This window comes from Parasteatoda tepidariorum, chromosome 1 (genome assembly GCF_043381705.1).
Source record: "Parasteatoda tepidariorum isolate YZ-2023 chromosome 1, CAS_Ptep_4.0, whole genome shotgun sequence".
Taxonomy (NCBI): Eukaryota; Metazoa; Arthropoda; class Arachnida; order Araneae; family Theridiidae; genus Parasteatoda; species Parasteatoda tepidariorum.
The window spans coordinates 77,472,894-77,498,127 of NC_092204.1; the positions used below are offsets into that span (position 1 = coordinate 77,472,894).

A 25,234-nucleotide genomic window follows, 5' to 3' on the forward strand; every position below is an offset into this window, starting at 1 on the left:
GATCCGCTTTTGTGAATTTGTGCAATTAGGGTCCGTTATTGCAAAAAAAAACTTTTTCAAGGAGTTTTTAAATTGTAAAGGCATACAAGATAATGCTCAACACTGTAAAATTATAATTAAAAAAATTTAATTTAAAAAAATAAACAGCAATTGCAGCTACTAAATTAGCGATGCAACATATAAATATTTGGTATTTAACCTATACTGCTGAACGCAGAATATTCATTTCGGACCAATAAAGGAAGAAGTGTCCGTCGAAGACAAAATTTAGTTCGTTTACATCTTTCTTTCTCCCCCCCCCCTTCGTGGGAAGGGTTTATTTGATTAACAAAACAATAATGAAGAAAAACAAATTTGTGAAGGGTCCGATTAAAAGATAAATTTTGTGAAGGGTCCGTTTTTAAGTTAAAATATTTTGTGAAGGGTCCGTTTTTATGAAAAGATATTTTGTGAAGGGTCCGTTGATGGACCCAAATTTCTTCTAAACAGACCCCTGTTATTTGTAAAATAGTTCTCATACTTACAAATATTAGTATAAATAATTTTTCTGGAGATCAATAACTTGTTAGACCTAACTTTCAATTAACTAAATTTTGAGTCAAATTTTTTCGGCTTGCAAAATTATCTCAAATTCCAATTGAACATTCCTAATTAAAATAGCATTAGAAATGTTTTTAACATAAAATTTACCTTGAAGTGCATATAACTATGTAAAACACAGCAGTAATATTTTAAATAGATTAGAAGATAAATTTCTGGTAGTATCCTTTTTTCATCTTTAATTTTGAATACCGTACATATTTGTTTCTCTAGGGCATTCTAATCGTAAAGTAATGGAACAAAAATAGTCTTGGGAACTTTTAAATTAGTGCCTTACAGAGAGACACATGTTAAGTACAATAAAATATTACCTTTTAAAGACTTCCCTTGGGCTGCAAAAAAAAAACTTCAAAAAAAAAATTTCCCAGAAAAAAGAAAATCAGGGAGACCCGAAATCATTCCGTTTTTACAGACAAAATTTAAGAAGGAAGAAACAAGGCATTAAAATTACATGTTCTGATCATTGATTGAAATTTTTTTTCTTTGGTAATAACCAAATTTTTATTTCTTCAGACCAAAATAATATAAGCAAGTACATGTTGAAAAATTACACAATATATTTAGGCTGAGGGTCAGTAGGATTGCGTTTCGTATTTTCATATCTTAGATCGCGTTTCGTATTCACGTGATTTAAAAGCCTCTATTATGATTTGTGTTCAAGTGACTTAAACATTATACAATTTTAAAATCAATCTTCGAAATTCGCATTCACGTGATTTTAAAATCAAATATAGAGATTCGTATTCATGTGATTCTTAAAATCAAACTTCGAGATTCGCATTGACGCAGTCTTAAATTCAAAAAATCGAGATTTGTATTCACCCGATTTTAGAGTCAAATATCAAAGTTAGTATTCTTGCGATTATAGAATTAAATAGCGAGATATGTATTCACAAGGTTTTAAAATCAAGATTCATATTAATGTGGTTTTAATATCAAACATCGAGATTCGTAGTTACGCGATTTTAGAATTAAATGTCTAGATTCGTATTTGCGTGATTTAAAAATTGCACATATTCATATTTACACAATTTAAATAAATAAATAAAATCTTGCATCAATGTTTTTATTAAAATGCTGATAACATTCTGTGGATAAATTCCTCCTACATAGTTTTTTCTTGTTTAAATTTTAGATATTTTTTCAGTTATTTAAAAAGTGTTTTTGCACATGACATTTTTGGATTTATATTTTCAGCTTTTTTACCAAACTCATCCCTGTGGTGATTTACAAACAAATTTCGTCAAAATATGGTAGCGACGAAAGAGTTGTAATTACTTACAAGAATTAATAAATGCATGCGGAAAGCTTTTTAGTTGAGATTTTGTGTTCACAGAGAGTTTTTTTTCTGTCCAAGTCTGGTGGGTTTTTATCCTAAATTAGACTTGTGAGGATTAACGAATCCAACATGATAATTACCTATGTTCAGTATAAGAACGAAACATTCAGATTGGACAAGGATGAATTACCAAAAACACCAAACTTTGAAAACTACGGTTTCTTAGAACCCAAGACTCAAATTTTGTTTGGGTGCCTTTAACAAAAAGCAGGTCCCTAATTAGAATATAAGTTTCCCACATCTTTAATATTCATAAATAAGTCTTAATATTTTATCTATTGATAAACAAAACAAAAAATTTCAAAGCAAGAAAAAATTCTGTTTGAAGAATCAAAGATTTTAATTATGAGTTATTGCACACGTGCATCAAGGAAAACCAATAATGCAATATGATATTATAATTATCTTTGAATGAAGAATTTTTTTATATACTTGAAGTTATAATTTTGCTTACACGCTATTTTTTGTTAGTACTAGCAAGTTAGGCATCCCCTGGTACATGTAATCATTTATTTTTTTATTCCCTTCTACAATTTTTAGTATATTTGACATGATATAGCACAAAGGCAGAATCGCTGAAAACTCGCTTCATTAAAAGAAGCTTTGGTGGTATAGCACAAAAACGGTATATGTATTATGATTTCATGAAATCTGGCTCATTAATTACAGATAAAATATACTGTGACGAAATGGTGCAAAAGAAAAACAGCCTAGATAAGTCAACTGATCAACTCCTACAGAATGCTAGATCACCAACTGCACAAACAATTGTATAAAAACTAAAGAAATTAGAAATTCATCGTTCTCCATATTCACCTAACCTAGCTCCCAATAACTATTACTTCTTTCTCAATTTAGACAACTTTTTTTAGGAGAACAATTTAATTCGGACTATGCAGTAAAACTGGCATTCTAAGAATTCATTGAAAGTTTTCCGCTAGTGTTTTACAATACCAGCCTGAACAACCCGTCATTTGAATGGCTAACAGACAGACAATATGGGTAAATATTTTGATGAATAAAATAATTCCTTACATTTTATATTAGTAAGCTATCAACTAACTAAAGTCATTTTTTCCCAACAAATTTCATCTATGAGGACGTGATATATATATATATTAGATTCTGTTTTATATAACAAGTATTTTAGAATTAGATATATCTTTTTAAAACTTGCAATTCCACTTAATGGAACAAATGAACAGAAACATCTCATTGCATACTTTGACAGATCTTTTTCCATAGTGTTGCAGATCAAAATAGAGGTTTTGGCTACTGGCAACTTACATGTTGTAGAATACGGAAGTGAAACCTTCATTTAGTGATATTCAAAAACTAAAATGTTTAAAAAGCATACTCAATTAAAAACGTTCTTTTTTTTTGTTGCAAATTATTTATATAAATAATAACAAAGATGTAGTAGTCGAGCTTTTTGTTGATACTTTCATGACAAAGTATATGGTTTCTTTTTTCTGAAATTTAGTGAAGAATTGAAATTTCACTTTGGAAAACGATTTTTACAATTCCATAAATCATATTTCTGTTTATCGATTTACTTTTTCCCCTTTAAAAATACATTGTTTTCTAAATTACTAATCTATTTTTATTATTAGGCGGCAGTTTAAAAAAGAAATTAAATATATAACCAAAAAGAACAGTACACAACATTTTCCTATCCCATTAAAAATGTTACACAATCATGAATTATTTCTCGTAATTAAAAGAATGTTTAAGGTTTATTGGATTTTGACCTTTTTGCAAATTTAAAACTTTATGAAACTTTGTCTTATTTTACTCTACACAATGAAATTTTTTGTAATCATGACAACTGTTTCTTGTATTTTAAAAACTTTTATTTCAAGATCTAGTTAATAAATACAATTTTTGTAAATAAGATTAACAGCTGCCATCTAAGTAATCTGAAAATTATAAATATTCACTAAACAGATCAAATTTAAATTTATACATATTTGAAAAATATCATTGTTTACAAAACACTAAAGTAAAAAAAAAAAAACTTATAAGAGATTTTGTTGGAAAATAGTAAAATATTCATGCCATTGTTATATGAACAAAAAAAGTTAAAGTATCAAATTAACAACCACAATTCTTTTCTTAATATAGTAAAATAAGATTTGATTTCTAAATATATCAGAAAAAAACTTAAGCGAGTTCATGTAGGATGTCAAATACCATTCAAAAATAGTATTTTCAACATGTAATGAAATAAGCTGTCATTATTAATGTTTTTTAAAATAGAAATGAAACTAACATTGAACAATAAAGTGAGATTCTTTTTCATATATCACAAACTAGTAAAAAATAATAAATGAACCAATCTATATTTGAAAGTTTTAAAACACTTAATGAGAACATATCAGATCAAAAATTTAATATTTATCATAACATTAACATAATTCCATTCCAAAATAAATTTTTAAAAAATGACAAGCAAAATATTGATAGCTTTTCCAAAAGTGTAGTGCAGGAATATTATCATTACTGATAAATATTATTTTGTATAAGTACATTCCAATTTTTTATATATAAAAAAAATAAGTACATTAAAAAAAAAAATGTATTTAACATGTTTTGAATATGTATAGAATTTAAAATAAACTCAACATTTGCTAATAGCACTTCTGATGTATTTTAAAGCTCAGTTTAGAGTTATACATTGGTAAACATTAGCAGTAAGGTCACTAAGATATTAAAATCCAACAAGTATCTCTGAGTATATATATATTTAAAACATACAGTGAAGAAAATGTTTAATTTAATGTTATTTAAAAATGTTAATGAATTTTTTTTTTTTTAGTCATAGTGTACTAAAACGTTTTAAATATCTGCAGTCAGTTGAAAAAATTCAACATTGTCAACTTTATTATAAGCAATGGAATATAATATTGCTTTTATTAAATTTATATAAATTGTTATATAAAAATATAGCAGATGAGATTAAATGCCCTATAAAGTCAGTTCATTAAAAAAATCTATATGATATATTATCTTGAACAGTTAGTTTATTTTATAATCAATATCATTTAAAAAGTAATGAAGTTGACATTTTCGAAAACTATGTCAAAAAAGTATCAAAGAAAATTATGGCACGTTTAACAATAAGAGGAGAGAAATGTAAGTACGACAAATGCACAGTGAGTATCAGATCTAAGACAATAAAAGAAAGAAATTTGGATACACTGTTCATCCGTTAGAATAAAAATCAGAAGCTCATTATACACATAAAATAATCACATAAAAATATCCTTAAAATGTAAAAATTCAAGCCCGAATATTATTACTTGAAAAAAAGTCCAAAATCTAAATAGTTCACTAAAATAAAATAAAGTATTAAAAATAAAACTATTATGTTCCATTGTGGTAACTCACATATGCTATCAAATATTTAGTTGATAATAAATATTCAGTGAAAATGGTGCCAAATGAAATAAACAAAGCCAAATTAAATAAATTTGACATGATAAAAGAAAAAAATAAACAATGTTGAAATAATCATGAAAGTAGGGATTGTATGCATATTTAAATTAAAACAATTTTTAAAAAAAATTTAAAGTCTGCACTTAAAAATGGCACTTCTAAAACACTATATATTATGAAATTACTTGTTTATAAATTAGATTTTTATCTGATTAAAAAAAAAAAGCAACAATTAAACACATTATGAAACATTTTTCAAAACGACAAAAACGAGATTCATTATATAACAATAGTTAGATTATATTTAACTCTTTCTAAATTATTAGTGATATAATTAGCCAGCAAGTGTACCAATTATTTCAATAATGTTACTGGGACACACATATCAGAAAAAAAAGTGAACTAACAAAATTTAAAAGAAAAAAGTTTGAATTATGTCACATTTGTATATCAATTATTTCATACTTTATGTCATCTATGAAAGTTCAAAACTGATAGTAATATATCGTATTTGTGAATAAATTTCATATTTCATAAATTTAAAAACTATATTACTAAGTAAGAAAAAAGTAGTTAAGAGCCTAATATTATAACTGATGGAAACATACAAAATTTAAGAACACATATCGGTGTTGTTATAAGAAATGTAGACTGTAGAAATAATGTTAAAAGAAAACACGAAATATTAAAAAAATAAACTTTTTATATGATTGAGATTGATAAGTTACCCTGTTTAAACACACACATACATTACTTGAAAGAGTAGTAAAATTAAGGAATTCATCACATATCATTTAAATTTTAAGAACATTTAACTGTTTGCATGATTAATAGCTTATGTACTCCAAATAGTTAAAACTGATTTAAATGTCGAATATAGGTGAATCATTGTAGTATAAACAGTCCCTAAAGTAAGAATAAAGCAGCAGTGACAATAAAAGCTTTAAAATAAACATTAGTATAAATACAACCCAAAATACAACATTTAAGATATTGCAAGTTAAGAAAATAGATTAATAAATATAGTAGAGAAAACAGATCTAACATACTATAACATTAATTATAAATCTACACACAAACAATTGGCACATACAAATGAAAATTTTACAGGTAATGTCAGAACAAGCTAACAAATCTAAAAGTTTAAGTATGACGGATAAATTCATAGATTTCCTTCTTGCATGATGCTAACAGATCATATTTTTTAATGAAGAAAACTGCCTTTTAGACAACAGATGCATCAAGTAGCAAAAATAGATCCATCATTTAAAAGTCACAAATGCAAATGACTGCCTTTTTGTAGCACCAAACACACTCATTAAAAAAATTTATAAATCACTGTTTTCCACTGTACATAGGATTCTTGAATGTTGAAGTTGCTTGTTTATAAATTGGATTTTCACCCTGATTAAAAAACATCACAATTAATTAAACACACTAGGAAATATTTGATAACAGTCATAAAACTAACAATTAATTCTGTAAACGTGCTAATTCTGAAGTTAGTTTTGATTAGAATTATCTATTATTTTCTGCCCCACAAATCTGTTTTTCTTTAAGTTACTCAATGAATAATACATTCAATAATTGACAGAATTTTTAACAGGAATTTTTGTAAATACTTAATTAGTTTGGCAATGAAAGTGCGTAATTGATGAAAGTTCAACTATAATATTAAGTGTATAATGAGTTATATTTTACAGAAGTAGAAAATTTGAGCTGTATTGGCTTAGGTTTTCTGTCTTTCATCTTTAAAATAAAATACTATTTCTATTTGATTAAGAATCTGAATTAGTAGTCTAGATAAGATTAGTCCTTTAAGGACCAGTCGGAGAAAAAAAACTGCCCCTCTTACTTGTGACAATATAAACTATTAAAATTGTTATAGTTTTTTATCTTTAAACTCGGCTGGTTTTAATCAACCCCTTTAAACTTTGAAAAATTAAAAGAAAGCAGATGTGCATTTAATAACCAAAGTTCTTTTAGTTCAGCTGGACTAAAATTTTGGTTTAAATTTCTCTGCCCCACAAGGAAGGGTTAAAATCTAAGAAATAATTTTAAGCAATTTGCAAAAAAAAAAAAAGTTTACTTGCAATGACCTACATTTGAAATTCAAATTAACATTTAACAATTTTAAACGAATTATAGCAGAATTACAGTTAAGAGCAATTACAGTTTAGATTTTAGTATTATATACTTTGAATCAATGGCTCATAACTGATAAGGCTTTTTAAAATCAGAAATTTTTTGACATCAGTCGAAATGTATTGTTGGATAAATTTCTAGTGATCTATAAAAACCAAAATTGAATTCCCGTTAACATAATTTAAGCTTTTTTTTTTACATAAGGTTTTTTGCCCTCTCATGATAAGCAAATGAAAACAGAGTGTAATTTACCGTATCCCATCGAGCCATTTGTCTTTCTTTTTCGAATTTGGCAAGTTCCCTTCTATCATGAATTGTTGTCAATAGTTTCCAAATCAGCAGAAGTGCAAGACCAATTGCTATAATTCCACCAATCACACCAAGTACAATAGCGAGTATGTTAACAGGTTCAGGACAATCTAAATAGTGAAACAAATAAATATCTTATAACTACGCAAGCTGAAAATATTTTTAAAAAATGCTGTGAAATAAAATATTAAAGTTGTAAACTTTTTTGCACAATAATTTAATCATTTTTTATTTCCTCTAATGGTATATTTCTAGCCATAAATAGTATTGAACAGTTAAATAGTATTAAAACAGTTTAAAATGTTTATTTTATATTAGACCTCGGTTTGAGAAATTATAAAAACTAATATATTATTAACAAATGTAAATTAATTTAATTTGTAACATTTTTATAGAACAAAACTATTATCATGTAATAAAAATTCAATGACTACAAAGTATAATTCAGAATTTTGTAAAAATAAATATAAAACAATAACAATATTTATTCAAAAATATTGTAAACAATGCAGAATTTTAAAATCTTAAAATTAAAAGAAAATAGTTTTGAATGGAATGAAATTGCATTGATATACTTTTACTAACATGGTAAAAATTATAGAACATATTATTAATTATAGAACAATACAATGAAAAGAAAACTTGAAAAAAATAAATGAAAACTAACCTTTAGTTCTTTGGGCGTGAACAATAGGCTGATCTTCTTCATCTAGCTTATACTTGAAAATAAATTGACAATCCTTATCATCTCGAAACACACACAATTTCTCATTTTCTTCTTCTTTCACTAAACCATTGATAAACATATAATTAAATAAATTAAAAGAATCAACCACATCATACAAGGCATCTTTAAAACAAATATATTCATAAACAATCAAAATACTTCAAAAAGTTAATAATAAATAAACAACTGCTTTTAATTCAAAATTAAATGCTTGATAATGATAAAAAAAACTTCACAAAACTATAAAAAGAAAAAAATATATCAAACAAAAGTACTATTTTATAAATTAACAATACATAATACAAAAAAGTTATTTGTACAAAAAAGCATGCAGCGACATGGCAACTGTTTATTGCAGTATAACAAAGACAGCAAGCCAGAGAGTCATTAAGTTCAATTTTAAAGAAATGGGAATTGAGACAATCGTGTCCTGTTAAAATATAAAAAGTAGCAGCAGCAGAGTTTCATGGAAGGTCATGGATAGACAATCCATTACCATAAAGATGTTCGCTGCCCTTTTCCATAACTAATGCATTTACCATAGCCATCCATTTTAATTTAAGCAGAATGAAATGACAAAAGATGATAGGGTCTCTGCAAAACAGTGGTACCTTTCTTAGCAAGGTAATAAGCTCTTTTACTACCTTCCATCCCACTGTGGGAGAGAATCTAATGTAACACAACGAAATCAGCAATCCAAAAGAGACCTACATTCATAAAGGCATTTATAATTGCATCCTTTATTATTGAAGATTGCGTGGACAGCAGACTTGGAACTCAGACAGCATAACTACAATAATGAATTTTGGCTTCAATCCCATAATTTGTTTCAAGGCAATAAAAACAGCCTCCTATTCTGAATTGAAACTTTGCTAACTAAAGTAAATTGTTCACATTAAACTCCAGCATATCTCTGAAGCATTGAATTGTCTGTATAGAGGTAAGTCCAATAATTTACAGGATATCTATTTCCAAAAGTAGAAAGTGCTATAGCACGAATTTGAGAAATATATACGTTTTGATTATCAATCCGCAAGTCTAAATCATTAAAATAATGTACGTCAAAATAATAAATGCCAAAAAAGTACCACTTGAAACCAAAAAAAGTCGTGATGATAAACTAAATCTTTAACTAAACTATAATAACAAAAAAAATTTAATGGTCAATATAAATTGAAGAGTATTTTTTACAGAAGTTAAAAATTTAGTGGGCAATATTTTAAGAATTAAGAAAAATAGTATAATTAGTCCACCAACAGAAAAGCTTCAGGCAGGAGATACGGTAGAAATAGTTTTCAAAATAGGTTATTTAATGGAATCATAGGTAAGACAGAAGATGACTGTCTATAAGAGCTGGTTGATATTAGAATTTTAATGTTGCAATACATTATTAGAAAATATCCATATTTTCAACAAAAAAATTATTTTGCTTATTTTAACAATGATCAATTTTCATTTTTCAAACGAAATTAATCATCACTCTCAACAACATCGGATTCAATAGTTATTGTTACCAGTAATTCCATGATGATAAGACATAGTGGTGGTAGGTCATCAGGGGTCTGTTTAGAAGAAATTTGGGTCCGTTCTTCACAAAATATCTTTTCATAAAAACGGACCCTTCACAAATTTGTTTTACACAACTGTTTCACAAATTTGTTCAAATCTTCACATTACTGTTTTGTTAATCGAATAAACCCTTTCCAGGAATAGGTGGGGGGAGAAAGACAGGTGAAAACGAACTAAGTTTTGTCCTCGGCAGATGCTTCTTCCTTTATCCGTCCGAAATTAATATTCTGCAGTATAGGCTAAATACCAAATATTTGCATGTTTTATAGCTTAATTTAGTAGCAGCAATTGCTGTTTACTTTTTAAAATAATTTTTTTTTTAATTATAATTTTACAGTGTTGAGTATAATCTTGTATGTCTTTACAATTTAAAAACTCTTTTAAAAAGTTTTTCGCAATAACAGGACCTATTTGCACAAATTCACAAAAGCGGGACCCTGGTTGAAAGAATGTGACTTAACATTTATTTTATATTCATAAATTACGAGTAATTTTTTCACAATTTTACAAAAAAGGACCTTTATCAAAATGTCTGGACAGACCCCTGGTCATATTATACCTGAAACATCATATTTCAATATCGCAATGCTTAAAAGAAACTTGATATCCCACGATCTGCAACCCAGCTCTATTGTGTTTCCATTTAAGACTCTTTATTTGCTAAATGAACTTCTGTCATACCGACAATATTGTGAAATAACGTATTTCCATAGCGTCTTCCAAATAACAAGTCTGTTACTTAAGAGTTCCTCTTTTGCTGGTCAAACAGCATACCTACATGCGAAAAATAAACAAAAAAGGAAACTATTGGTTACCTTCTACTTTATCAACACCTATTGTGATGAATGAACAAGCTGTACAGTTCTCAGGAGGAACATCATTATCATCAGGGAATATTTGACATTCAACACAATCTCTAAAAGCATCACATTTCAGAGGACAAGTCTTTTGCATAAAAAAAAAATACTTATATTAACAAGGAAAAACATTAAAAGTAAGCACTTGTAATAAAAAAATTTTAAAAATAGTTACCGGACATCGCTCACAAAACGTTCCACTATATCGACCTTCTTCCAAATCATAGCACTTGCAAGCACCACATTCACAATCACCATGTCCGCTGCATATTTTCTATAAATAGAAACGAAGAGAAAAGAAATAAATAGAGAGCAATGAAACAATTTAATAGCCATGTTACAAAAATGTAAACGAAACACTACCAATGATTAAAACACTCAGTTTAAAAAGCCAAATCTGAATCAGTCTTGAATTTTGAGATAAATGTAGGACAGTTTAGTTTTATCATCTATATGCTTAAGAATCAAATTGGCTCATGACTATAACTCCTGTACTCCATCATCGAAAGTTCTTCTGCCATACACGTCTTAACATTTTAAGGTCATTATGATCTGCTGTTTTTGTTCCAAGATCCTCAATTCATTTATATTTTACTTTATGATAAACATTCTGTAAATGTTTCAGCATAGAATAAAATGCAGCACAATGATAAGTTGTATGAATTTTACAAAGCAGTGCTCTTCAAAATAATTTACTTGAAGGACCAGTAAATTATTTCAGCATTCTATCACAGACAGGTAAGGCTAGAAATTTGGATTCTTAGCATAATTTTTACCAAAGAAAAATTGTGACTTAATCAGTTTTTCTTTTCTGATTCATTCTGATCATTCACATACTCTCTACAATTAAAAAAAAAAATTTGAGCCTAGACCTATTTAAATATAAATAAAATTTAAAATAATTCTAACTAAAATATTTATTTTGCTACTCAAATAACAAAATAGCAAAAACAAATTATGGAACCATGTAAAGGTAGAAAAGAATACAAGTAAATATGAGACAAATAAGAAAGAAAATTTTTCTGTTTATAAGTAAAGTAGAAATGTCTTTTTTTGTATTTTAAAATCTCCCAAAAAATAAAAAAGGGCAAAGTGATTTTGCAAAAACCTTAGTCTGGAAGGGCACTAATCTTATTAATCACATCAATTATATCCAACTAGATTAGTGATCTTTAACACAAATTAAAAATACTCAGATATGAGAAATAATATTTTAAATTAACTTAGCCTAAATATAATTTGCAGTAATTATGGTATCCTGAAGTTCCTGATTTCTGTTGCTGCAATCTCTTTTCTTAAAATAAAAAAGGAGCATTTTTTTTCTGAATAAAAAAGGAACAACATTTTTACAAAAAGGCAGACAAGGTGGACCACCCTTCTAAAAACATTGTATTTAACATAAAATAAATAAATTAAAGGTAATAGTGTTTGTGAACTGGCAATTGAGAACTAGTGTTATAAAGTATTATTAAGATAAATCAATTCACATAGTACTTTTTCCATTAAAGAAATAATACAGTTCAGTTGAAGAGCAACATTTGACTTACTCCATTTGGTGCCATACAAGTTTCATTTGTATCCCTGCATCCGCAGTCGGAGCCTGTCCAACCTTGTTTACATTTGCATTTACCACAATCACAAACTCCATGTTCAGGGCCTATAGATTGAATGGATATTATCAAATACATAGTTATTTGAAACAACATATGCAAATAATAACATGTATTACAATAGGTCATAAAATATAAGGTACATAATTACTTTTTTTAATACAAAAATAACTAAATATGAGTTTTTGTAAATCGATTAACAAAAATGTATGGAAATGAAAAATTAGCTATCTCTGTACCATTCTGTAATGGAAATAAAAGCAATTATATAAAATGAACAGCATTTTTTTAAGTTCTTGTCATAATCACTATCTCAATCAAAATACTTATTATATTTTTAGCAAAAGTTTCTTTGACTATTCAACCAAAATACTGAATAATTTTTATAATATTTTATATGCCTAGATTATCATAGTGTCGAGTTTACACAGTCCTTTTTTAAAAATTCATGAAAGCAAAAGGTAACTACAACTTTTTCTCATTTTTTTTTCCTTCATCATCTTTAGAAACAATACAACTTACAGGGATGGAGCAGCACCAAAATCCTTTTGGAGCAGGAAATATTGTGTTTTAAAGCAAATAAAAAATTTTTTTTGGAGCAGATTCATGCAAATAGTCTTTATGTTCAGAGCAACACAAAATAAACAACACACATTTTTGGACAAACATCAAAATACAGATTAACTGATTCAGTATTTCGCACATTGCAGTTGCTCAAGGCCAACTCATGATAGCCAAAATTTACCAATTTCTATCTACTATTTACATGCTTTTAAGAATTCTGGTACTTTCCAGAGGCCATAAAAATGCATTTCTCTAATAATAAAGCTGAACAGTATTGATGCAGTTTTAATAGATACCAAATATGCTATTATAATATTTTGTACCTATATTAAAAGATTTGCTACATATTGAGACTACACCAGTTACTACAATACCTATAGTTGTGCATCATGCATCATTGGCGACAATAATAGCATGTTGATGTTTTACATCTCACTTAAACCAATTAGTACCATTTCTCCATTAACTTTGCTTTTTTGTACATATTTTTTTTTTATTTCCATGGTGAGCAGTACCTTTTCTCCATTGAGTTTTTTTAGAACATATACATAGACTTTTGCATAGGATGTCTGGCTACCAAATCGCTACAATTACTACTTAATTAATCATCATTAGTGTAAATAATAGTTTGTCAATTTTATACTTTCCTCCTAACGAATTAATACCATTTAACCATTAATTTTGCTTTTCCATACGTAACTTGCTTTTTTAAATTCAACTTAAGTTGATTTTAAGTAATTTAGTATGACAGAAACACATTTTAAAAGTAACACTACAAAATAAATACATGGTTTCAAATGAATTATTTTATGAATGTGGTTACATAGTATGCCTTAACTATCACATTCAAAATGATAAAATAGTTTCCCTGATATAATGACTAAAAATTGTTAAATATTAAAGAAACTAAAGAATATTAATATACTAAATATCAAAGAAAGCAATAAACTCTATTTACTATGTATCCCTTTTACAATAGAGCTATTAACTAGCAAACACCATTGATGCTAAGTTTAAAACGTTTGAAAAAATAGAATAGTCTATAATTTAATTAAAATGATGCTAATGCTTAACCAATAGGAAAATTCCATAACTTAACTGAAAAAATTTACTTAATGAGTTTCCTTCAGAAATAGTCTTTTTAGAATTTATTTTTACAGGCTTTTATAATATTTAAATAAATATGCATTTGAAATAATTAAATATATGAAATATCCAAACATTTCAAACTAAATAAAATTCGCTCTTAACATTAAACTTATTTACCACTACCGATAAAAACACATTATCATTATCAATAATATATAAAACCTTCAATGCAGAATTAATTCTAGAAGAGAATATTGCAGCGAGTCTCATCCTGTTTGTCGTTTCTCCTCATTGCAATATGGTTTTTCGAACTACGATTATCTTTAATATGGTGTTATTACAATACTAGAATCTTGAATTCCAGTTATCACTTTTTGAACAGCTGGATTTGCAACAATACCATCATAAATCCACATCATTTTCTAATTGTTCTTTACACATTTTAATAGTTTCTCCTTTCCTGATATTTTTAATTACATATAAAACTCTATATAGCTTAGGATTTACTAGAAAATCACTTAGTGACACACATGATTTCACAGTAATTTTCTGTTTTACAATTAATTTTTTCGGCCACTTCCACTTATTTTTTTCGAACTTCAATATTTTCAATCGATGTTATTACAATATAAGTATGTCAAATTTTAAGGCACTACTTCTGGTTGTGATCTATCTGCACTGATTCTATAGTAAATCCTATCATTTAGATATTTTGTCAACCTATTGAACACAGCATTTTCAATTCCAATATTTAATATGTTCTTATCATAACAAGTGAAATTTGTCCATTTAGTAAAATATTACATTTTTAATGCTCTCAATGGGAGGAAGGGAACTGTCTTAAATAAACAATTAGATGAAAAACAAAAATTGTGTGCTGTTTTGGAGCAACAAAACTGAATTTTTATGCACAAACTGGGCACTAAAGTTGCACCTTTTGCTCAACTGATGTTATTAGAGATTAAAATTAATATTTGATTGTAAATGATTTTTCTTCAGTGCAGCAATAAAAGGAGAGCAAACAGCATCAAATAAATAAAGTATATAACTTAGATTAGTATGTGATTCTACATTTCGAGAAAGTTTAGACTTCCCAAAGAAATATTATATAAACTCTAACTTATACTTACCACTACATATTTTACCATCAGATCTATCACAGGAATAATTATCACACTCACAAAATTTACCAGTGACCTTTTCTTCTGCATTCTAAATAGAAAAATTATGTAAATGTATGTATCAACATAGAAAAGAGAAAAAGCTAATGAATATAGCCCACATTTTATATTTAGTACATTTACAGTAAGTTACAGAATTTGTTAAATACTTCATAAATATTTAGATAAGCAACACAATTTTTAGTAGCATACAATTAAGTAAAAGCTGTTTTCATTATAAGAAAATAAACTTACAGGTCGCTTGTAACATTCACATTCACCACAACGACAAACACCTCGACCAGAACATGGCTTAGTATCATTTCCACTAAAAATAAATAAATATATATATTAATAAAGGTATTCCTTCCTTAAACTATTTATTCTCTAACAGAATTTGAATATTTACACTAGGTTCTTACATAATTTTCATTACAAGATGGGCAGAAAAATAAAGTTTAAGGTAATATTAGGCACTTAAATTAAATATAAATGTTCACATAAAATTTAACTCTCCAAGCAGAGTGCCTCTTGACAAAAATATATAAGGCACTACTTTCGCATTAAACACAGAGGGTACATGATAAGGTTCTCCATAGCTGGAAAGTCAGTTCATAAAAAATTGCAACTAATGATCAGGGGGCAGAAGAAAAGGTATGAATTATATAAAACTTAAAGCCAAGTACAGTTAAGGTAGGAAACAGAACACAATAAAAAATAAAAATTTCAACATTAAGAAAAAGGACTTTTTAAAAGATCTTATATTTAAGAAAGGATTGTAAAAGAATTTGCAACAAATTCAGTTAAAAAGAACTTTTATTATTAGAAAATTAATTATATTTAAAAAATTTTATTATTCGAAATTTATAATAAACATATGTCACTTAAATCTAGGATATTAAAGAAATTAAGAGCTTTTATACCTATTCAATGCAATAATTTTTTACCCTAATAATACAACCCTATTTAGGGGTATTAGTCGCTCCATAATATAATTCAACAACTCAATTTATGTATCGTTCAAACAGAACATGAAAATTGACAGATCTGGAAAATAGCAAAAGCCTATTCACAGATTAATAAAGTTTTACCAGTATAGAGTCTGTTATAAGGTGTAATTTGGTAACTCATAATTTTTCATGAATGATTTATTGCTAACATTTACAGATGAATGGACATTCATTTAGCAAGGAATTTTTAATTAACTTGAGAGAGATGTAGAAGATAATATTTGTCAATACTTACAAATAGCAACCAATATCATCAGTTGCCTGGTCACTGTCTTTAGCATCACATTCACATTCTCGCCCATACCTGTTATTGTAACAGCTGCAGACACCACACTCATAAGTGCCATTACCAGCACTACATTTACCACTGTTTTTTTCCTGAAAAGGAGTAAATATTATAAGTAAAAATGACATCTCTAATTAAAAGATAAAAGTGCAGTATCATTAGAATTTACTTCATTCCAAGGTTTTTCACAATCACACTCGCATATCATTTCCAAATGGATTGTTAAAGCTTCATTCAAGCCTACAGGATAGATTTGAAATGTTTGGTTCCACTCTTTTGGATCTTTCGGACACTTTGTGACTTCAATATTAGCTTCAAATGTAACCTAACAAAGAAAAATATATAAGTATTTTTAAAAATTTTAGAAAGTTATTGTTGGTTTTACATACATATTTTTTTTCTTAACCAACATACGTGTTTCTCTTTAATTGATTGAGGGTTTATATTTCGGCAAGTTTGTAAAACAATTTCTCCACAAAACCGAAAGAAAACTAGTTTTCCAGTAAGAAAAACAACAGATGTAAGGACTTTCTTTAAGTGTTGCAAGTTATAAATTTGTTTAAAAAACAGGGGGGGGGATACAAATGCTTTAAAGCATACTGTTTTAGGTATGTAAAATGCCCACACAATACCTGTTGCCTGCTAAAAACAATAGGTAATCATAAAAACTATCTTTTGATGCATGAATTTCCATAATTTAGATATATATATAGAAATAGTTTTTTATTTTCTAAATTGTACATGAAAAAGGTGAACATTAAAATAAAAGACAAATATTCTAATAGTTAGTATTAAAATTGGTGAACTTAAAAACTGGATCAGCAAAATCTAATAGATACCTGAAATTACTGGTTAAAAAAAAAAGAAACAACAACAACATAAAACGAAAGTTATTTAATACTTAAAATAATAGTTCTCAAAAGTTAATTAATTAAACATAAATAATGATAAAAACAAATTAGATTTCTGTTTTCCTTCTTAAATTCTGAGAAATAACTAAGAGATTTAATAATGCTTCTGTTATAAATATTAATCTAATTGTTTAAAAAACAGTTATAGTATAAAGCATGCAACATTTAAGAAATAATTAGTTTATACTCACATTTGTACCCACTTTCAACCCTTTGCAGATATTAGTGTTTTCACGCTTTGTTCTACAGAAAAAGAAAATAATCTGGTAAATGTGTAATTGTGGTAAGTAGCTATTGATTGAACAAATAGAGAAATAAAAAACACAAAACTATCAAGAAAAATGTCTTTGTGATTTTTCTGCTTAATAAATAAACAAATATAATAGAACAAAGGATGCTATAGTTGAAACCAAAATATTAGATTGGAGCCTTGTGATAACCCCTCTCACCAATTGATATATAAGATTAAACTATATTCTTTTGCAGTTTACTGCTTTAACATATAATAATATAAGCAAATTAGTGCACATTAATAAAATCAAATATAAAAAATATTTTAAACCTCCCTCACTACAAATGAATTATTTTGCGGAAACTTCTCACGAAAACACACAATTCAAATTATAAACAAGTTAATAAAATGAACAACTGATGCATTCTAAAAGCTTTTTTGGGCCTCAAATTTAGCAACTATCCAAATTTATGAGAAAATATAATTTCTTAGAATTCTATTTGAAATTTAATACAGTGAACCGTCTGCGGACTCAGTAATGTGTCCACTATAACCGATGGTTCACTATATCCAAATTTTTTGAAGAATATTTTTTGCATAAGACAGTTGAATGATTGAAAATTGGCTTTGCAATTTTGCATAAGTTATTTAAAAAATTATTAACTAATTAACAGATAATAAAGCAAAAATTGATGGAAAAAGTAATTACGTCGCTAAATATTAGTTTTATTTTCACTTTTTATGAAAAAAATTTGTGATTTTTGATTGAACACAATTTGATTTTAAATTGAGTTCATCAATTTTCTTATCTACAATGTGCAAAGAATGCAAGATTTTTACATTTTGAACAAGATTTCGAACCATCTTAACAAAGCATCTTCTACGTTTTCTCTTTCAGCTCCACGCAGTTTTTTCGATGAAACCATGTTTTTGTCGTATGCCGCAAGAATTGCACTTCGATTTTTCCAAATGTTTGAAACTGTAGATTTTGACAAGGAAAATTCCTTACACAGTGTCGATTGATTGGTTCCATCATCAATACGCTTTACAATTTTAACTTTGTCCTCTATCGAAAACGCTTTTCTCTTTAGAGAATTTGCCATTTTCACTGCTTTTGAAATAAAAATCTTGTCTCAAATAGATAATGTAAGAATATGAAGAGAGCAGCTGTAGAATGAGTTAAATTGTTCCCCTTCTTGATTGTCAAGGGGTGATTTGTAAAGAATATGGTTTGAACAGATAAGAAAATTCCAAAAATTCAGCAGGTGGCCAAGTTAACTAGTTGTAGAGCAAGCTTGGGGAAAAGAGATAAAGCGAGGCTTGTCAGGGAGGGGGGAGTATAAGATAAATGATCTGTTTGACATTTATTACAGTATAGTTAAAAGTGATAAGCATAAAGGAGAGTAATATGACACATTTTATAGGAATGCATTCATTTTCAGTCCCAACACCTACAAGTTTAAAGATGGAGGACTGAAAAAGATATTTAAAGAAATGAAATTTGAGTCCACTATAACCGAGTTTCCAAGTTCTAAGCTGTTCACTATAAGCGTTAAAAATAACATTATTTAAATAGGAATACGGACGGGATCGCTAAAAAAGTTCACTACATCGGAGTGTTCACCATATCCCAGGTTCACTATAGTAATAAATAGACTGTTCGACTGTAGTAATAAATAGAATTTAATAGAAATTCTTCAAATTTTACTGTTCTTTGTTAAATTTATTTTGGGATATTCAGTGAAATATAGGTAGACAATACACAGAAAATAATGTAAATACATCATACTACCCATTTAGCTTTTAATATGACTATTTGAATTTTGCATAATAATTGGAAGGGTTGTTCATGATAAGTTGATTATTTTTTTTATCTTCTCTTACCTCATAAAATTAATTGATTAGCATATATTTAAAGAAAAAGTAATTATGAAATGACATTTAAATATAAAAATATGTACATAAATTTAAGACTCAGAGACAAAATTAAAATAAGGTAGGAAGGTGTTGTTATCGTCTTGTTTACTTCACAGGTATAAGTTTCTAAAAATGTATATAAATGTCAGTGTGTATAAACTGATGAGAGTGTAATAAGATCTAAGTTTAAAATTACTTACCCTAAGCATGTTGAATAATAATTAACTTGAATATTACTTCCAGCATTATCTTTAATTTCCACAGCTGATGTTATTTTCTACAATTAAAAAAACATTTTAAGACAAATTTATGTGACAGACATATTCGTTGCTTTATTGATGAATAATTAAAGGAGTAAGGTGATACAGAGTGGCCACTATCTAAATAAATCTAAATCGTAAAGATCTTTAGGAAAAAAAATTTGAAAAATATCACAGACTTTATATATATATACAGTACAGAACCCGTTATCCGGAAATCAGAAAACCAAACAACCGGAATGAAATTCAATAAATTTTCCCGCCATTTTTAAAAATTTTTTTTTTTCCTCATAAAATTTTAGGATTTTTCTTTCTTTTTTAAAAGATGTTTACCTGACCACCATTTTGGAAATAATCATTAGAGTATTACTTCATCGTTTTTTCTTTTTTTTAAGATTATTTCCAAATTTTTTTTTTTTAGTTGTGTTTAACAATAATAATAAAAAAAAAAACGGCTTTTTGTAGCGATTCAGAAAACCGGAAAAATCAGTTATCCGGAATAGCGATGGTCCCGATCGTTCCGGATAATCGATTCCCTACTGTATATATATATATAATAATACATTTTAAATTAAAGAAGTAAATAAAATATATTTATAAAATATCAATTAAGAAATTTCCTAGAATTAAAATTGTTCATTGTTTCATACTTAATGGTTAACATACATTAAACAAAAAAATTCCAACTTCATCAACTAAATACTTAAAACTCAAGATATGAATTTCAAAAAATAAGAAATAAAAGAGATGCTTTCTTAATATAAAGTAAAAATAACAAAAATAGTAAGTTTGTATTAATCAAAATAGCATTGATGACAAAAACAAGAAGTGAATAGTACCAATGGTTAAGTTCTTACAATGTATGATTCATTCTATGGAAAAAAAAGTTTTAATGACTAATAATAGGTTATAACACACACATAACATGATAAATTATGTATGTGCATTCCAATGCTAATACTCTAAGAATTTCCGGAATAGATAATAACAAAGGTTCTGCATAAAATTAATTTGTAATAAATAAACTTTTACCTATTAAATTATTCATATTTTTTTTAAAAAATTGAATGGATTAATTTTATTTTTCAAATTAAAATTAAATAAAAAAACCTAATTGATAAAATATCTAAAAATTACAACATAATAAAACAAAAATCACCACACAACCCTACACACTCCACTCAACCAACAAAAATCACCCTTCAATTGTTCTGCAAAGTATTTAACAGTTAAGAGCATTTTCTGTTTCAACTGTGAAGTACTTTGTCTTACATGAATTTTTTAGAGGTAAGGATGAGGAAACTAATTGCTTACATCATATTGATTCCGTACAAGATCAACCACATTTGAAGAATCATTAGCTAATTTTCCAGCACTAGAGCCTTCCAATAAACTACTTAGGCGCTCGTAAACAGGCACTTGGTTTGCTGTAACTGCAAATATAATATTGACCTTATGTTCTTGAATTTTATGATTGATCTGACTTAAGGAAGGGTAATCTTGGTGGATACTTTCAGTGTAATATCCATCATCATCTAAATGGCAATGTCCATCATTTGGTTTTACAATACCACCAAGCTAAAAGAATATATATATATATATATGAAGACAATTAGCTTAAAATTAAAACACATAGAATGTTAAAAAGAAGTTTAAATGCAACAAACATATAAGCACACTCTTTGATAAAAATAAAAATAACAATTCATTATTTATACAAACTACAAGAAGAGAAAAGATTTTGTAAGCATGAAAAAATTACAAAATGAATTTAAATCTAGTAACTCTTATGAATGCACCTTGTATTTATACTTTTTGAAAATTTCATTATAATGATTCATTCATTTTGAATGAATGTCACACCTAGAATCTCTTTTGAAAGAAAGAAGAGTTACATAACCCACTAAATTCATATTTTAAGTTTTATGTAGCCTTAATTTATGGTCATTCATAATCTGTGTAACTTTCCTTTGAAAGGATACAAGAAATTGTACACTTTTTTTACAATTTTTTGTTGTTTAAAATATGTTTTTATTCTTTTTGTGAAAAGTCAGTTCTGTTGCGCAATTCATTTTAAAGTTAAAATATGCAGGCTTTGCAGTTACCTTGATATATGTCATCGAAAAGGGCAGCTCTCACACCAGCAAATTATTTTTCACCCATGAAGTAATATTTCAACCCCTTAACGATCAGTTGATTTTCAAGAAAACGGTCATAAAACTGACTATTTTTTATACACGAATATTATACAAACATTTGATTAGTGCTGACATCTAGTTTAATATAAACTATCTACACCTTAAAAATATCCTGGTACTGCCATCTGGTGTGTAAAATGAGAAATAAAATCTTTTCCGGGCAAAAGAAATGAATTAGTTTTATATATATTGGCGCGTTACTACAGAACACTCCAGCCTGGGAATATCACGGGAGCGAGAAATAGAGGGCGAAACCTCACCCGGTCATTTTCACGGGAGTGAGAAGGAAGGGGTTAAAGCATTCTTTTGCTTACATATTAATATCAAAAAATAGTTGAGTAATTACCAATTTTTTTGTGAATCACTAAATTCTTTTTAAAGGAAAACGTTGCTTTGTTAAAATTTATCTAGTATTTTTTTTACAATGGGCAATTACTTACAGTATTTTTGTGCAATCATGGCATAACATCCCCACATTATAATGTCGGTTTTTGGACAGAAAACGAGGGTTCTACTATATATCTATTTCAAATGTAGGGTTAGCAAAAATTTTAATGTATAGACACAACTGTTTAAAATTTTCAACTACAATTAGTTGGATATTGCATAGTTTTGTCATCAATGTGTTGCTTTCTTTTTTCTATAATATTTTAAAGATGTATAGATTAAATAATTTAGGAGAATTTTTATAATAGAATAAATTATATTTATAAGTACAAAAAAATAATTACTAACATCATTAAAAAGAGAGGGATTTTCAAATTAATATGGTTTAGTTCTATTGCATTATTTATCAGTTGAGATAAATAACAGTATAAAACAGCCTAAATTGAACATGTCAATAATAATTTATTTCAAAGTAAATGTTAAAGTATGTCTTAAACAATCAAGTTGTTGGATACTTACTTTTCCATCACCAGCATAATGAAAACCACTGTCAGAAGAGAACACAAGCATTTTTCTCGACTTTCCTCTCCATCCTATTTCTTCCTAAAGTTCAAGATTTTTTATTTGTATGAACATAATGTAATACTACAACTTCCACAGATAAATGCGATTTTTATTGTGCCTTATAGCTCATATTTTTAGAGAAGAAAAAAATTAAAGATGTGTTAATACTGAGGTACACTGTAAACAAAGCAATTAGCTTTTAAACTGAAAAAACAAAAAAAAATTTTTCTTCCATTTTTAAAATCTATCAAGTTTACTATTCTTCTGTATTCACTAAACAAGTCTTCTAATAACATCATTGCAGCTTTTAAATGGAATTCATTGAATCGTGCATCTGTTACTGATTTCATAAAATACATTCAAAGTCTGTCCACTGTTACATTCTAACTGAAAGTGCTTTTAAGATTTTTTATGAGGCAATTGCCTTTATTTTAGTTAAACCAAAACACTGAAGCCAAATTCATCATACAAATGATTTCTTTTAATTAATTGATAATTCCATGATCAGAATAAACATACAATTCATGAGTGTTGTTGAACAATTTATGACATTAAATGCATCCAACAATGCATCCAAATGCAAAAAAAAATATTGTTAAATAGCTGGGACTGAAGTACTTTAATGTTATAATGATGTACTGTTTTATGATGGTGGAACAAGCTCTATGAAACATTAAAAAAATTTTGTACAGTGAAATCTCTCGGAGGGACCACTCTCTGTTCCACAGTAAAATGGTTGTTAATGAAGGTCGGTCGTTCTTAGAGGTTACCATCTTTGAACTTAAAATGTTATGGAAGGTGCATGATTTTTCGCAAACAACTTTAATTTTACTCAGTGTCATTTTCTTGGTGCAGAAATGCCCCATGTATTGGCATTATGAAAACCGGATTGATGAATAAAATTTAGCTCCAATAAAAAATGGCCTTTACGAACAATTATGTGCAAAAACAAATTTACCAATTATGAATGAGAGAACTATTTTAAATAAATAAACAATTATGTTTAAGTTTGCATTTAATTTTATATCATAAAAATCAATAAGTTTTAAAAAAGAAGAGGTTCGTTTGTTTGAGATGCTTAATTTTTTCTAAAATTACTACTTTTCTTCCTAATTTCACTTTCACTTTTAAAAATGAATCATAGATTGCATCATCTTTCTGCAACATGAGTTAGTCAATCTCTTTAAGAGATCTTCAAAAAGAGCTCTCTAAATAAGAGCCACTCACACATAATTTGATTTGACTTTTTCAATATTTGGTGCAGAGGTTTGCCATATCGCTGGGGAAGGTTTTGACGGTCTCTCTTACAGGTTTTCTTCAACACTAAGTTTATGGAAAAAATTACATGCCTCCCAAAAGTGGTCGCAAATAGAGGAGGTCACTACACAGAGATGGTCTTTCCTGGAGGTTTCACTGTAGTTAGAAAAAAAAATTTAAAACATTGTGAAATAACAATATGCTCTAGAACTCAAAATATTTTTAAAACAGCATGTAAGAAAACTTTCTTTCTAAAATTTCTCAGTTCGTAAAATAGGTTAGGAAATTGGTACAGGTTAGTTGTTAGGTACCAGAGTTTTTGGGAATGAATAGAAATAAGTACCTGGCAAACAACTGCTTGCATTATAGCATCAAAACCACCTTCTGGTGCATCTAAATTTCCAGATACTTGAGCTTCTCGTACTAATCGAGCAAATGTCTCAGTTTCAGTTGTTAATGGCATGTGGTTCAAAAATCCATAAGGTGCAGCACAGCCAGTACAAGGTTCTCTTAACCTGTTAGAATTTTCTAAATTTAATACACTTTCAGGAAGAAAAAAATTATGAAGTACATAGATATGTGCAAGAAATTTTTTTCCCCATATATCTTAATGTAACATAATAATTCATTCCTGAGTAAAAATGGTACTTTCAGTAGGAAAATAAACATTTTTTTATTAGACACAAAAAATCTTATCAGTTTAAGATGCATTTAATAAAAGGCAATTTTCGTAAAGTTATAAAAAAAAAATTAGGTCACATTTATAAGGTACTTAGAATTTGGTAAATTGAGTTTTATAAGCATT

At 27.5% G+C, this 25,234-nt stretch overlaps 1 protein-coding gene across 1 annotated transcript; it reads right to left on the reverse strand.

Moving 5' to 3' along the window:
• Nucleotides 1-3,770: 3,770 nt before the first annotated feature.
• On the reverse strand, nucleotides 3,771-24,944 carry LOC107441003 (position-specific antigen beta subunit myospheroid; the record flags this gene model as incomplete). The annotated part of the gene is given in 15 exon segments (XM_043055189.2): nucleotides 3,771-6,781; nucleotides 7,775-7,941; nucleotides 8,499-8,618; nucleotides 10,943-11,072; nucleotides 11,160-11,258; nucleotides 12,532-12,641; nucleotides 15,378-15,459; nucleotides 15,663-15,735; nucleotides 16,653-16,795; nucleotides 16,873-17,028; nucleotides 17,806-17,857; nucleotides 19,964-20,040; nucleotides 21,338-21,601; nucleotides 23,128-23,211; nucleotides 24,773-24,944. Coding segments are annotated over 15 exon segments (1,798 nt in total), but the record flags the coding sequence as incomplete, so codon positions are not given.
• Between the last annotated feature and the right edge of the window lie 290 nt (nucleotides 24,945-25,234).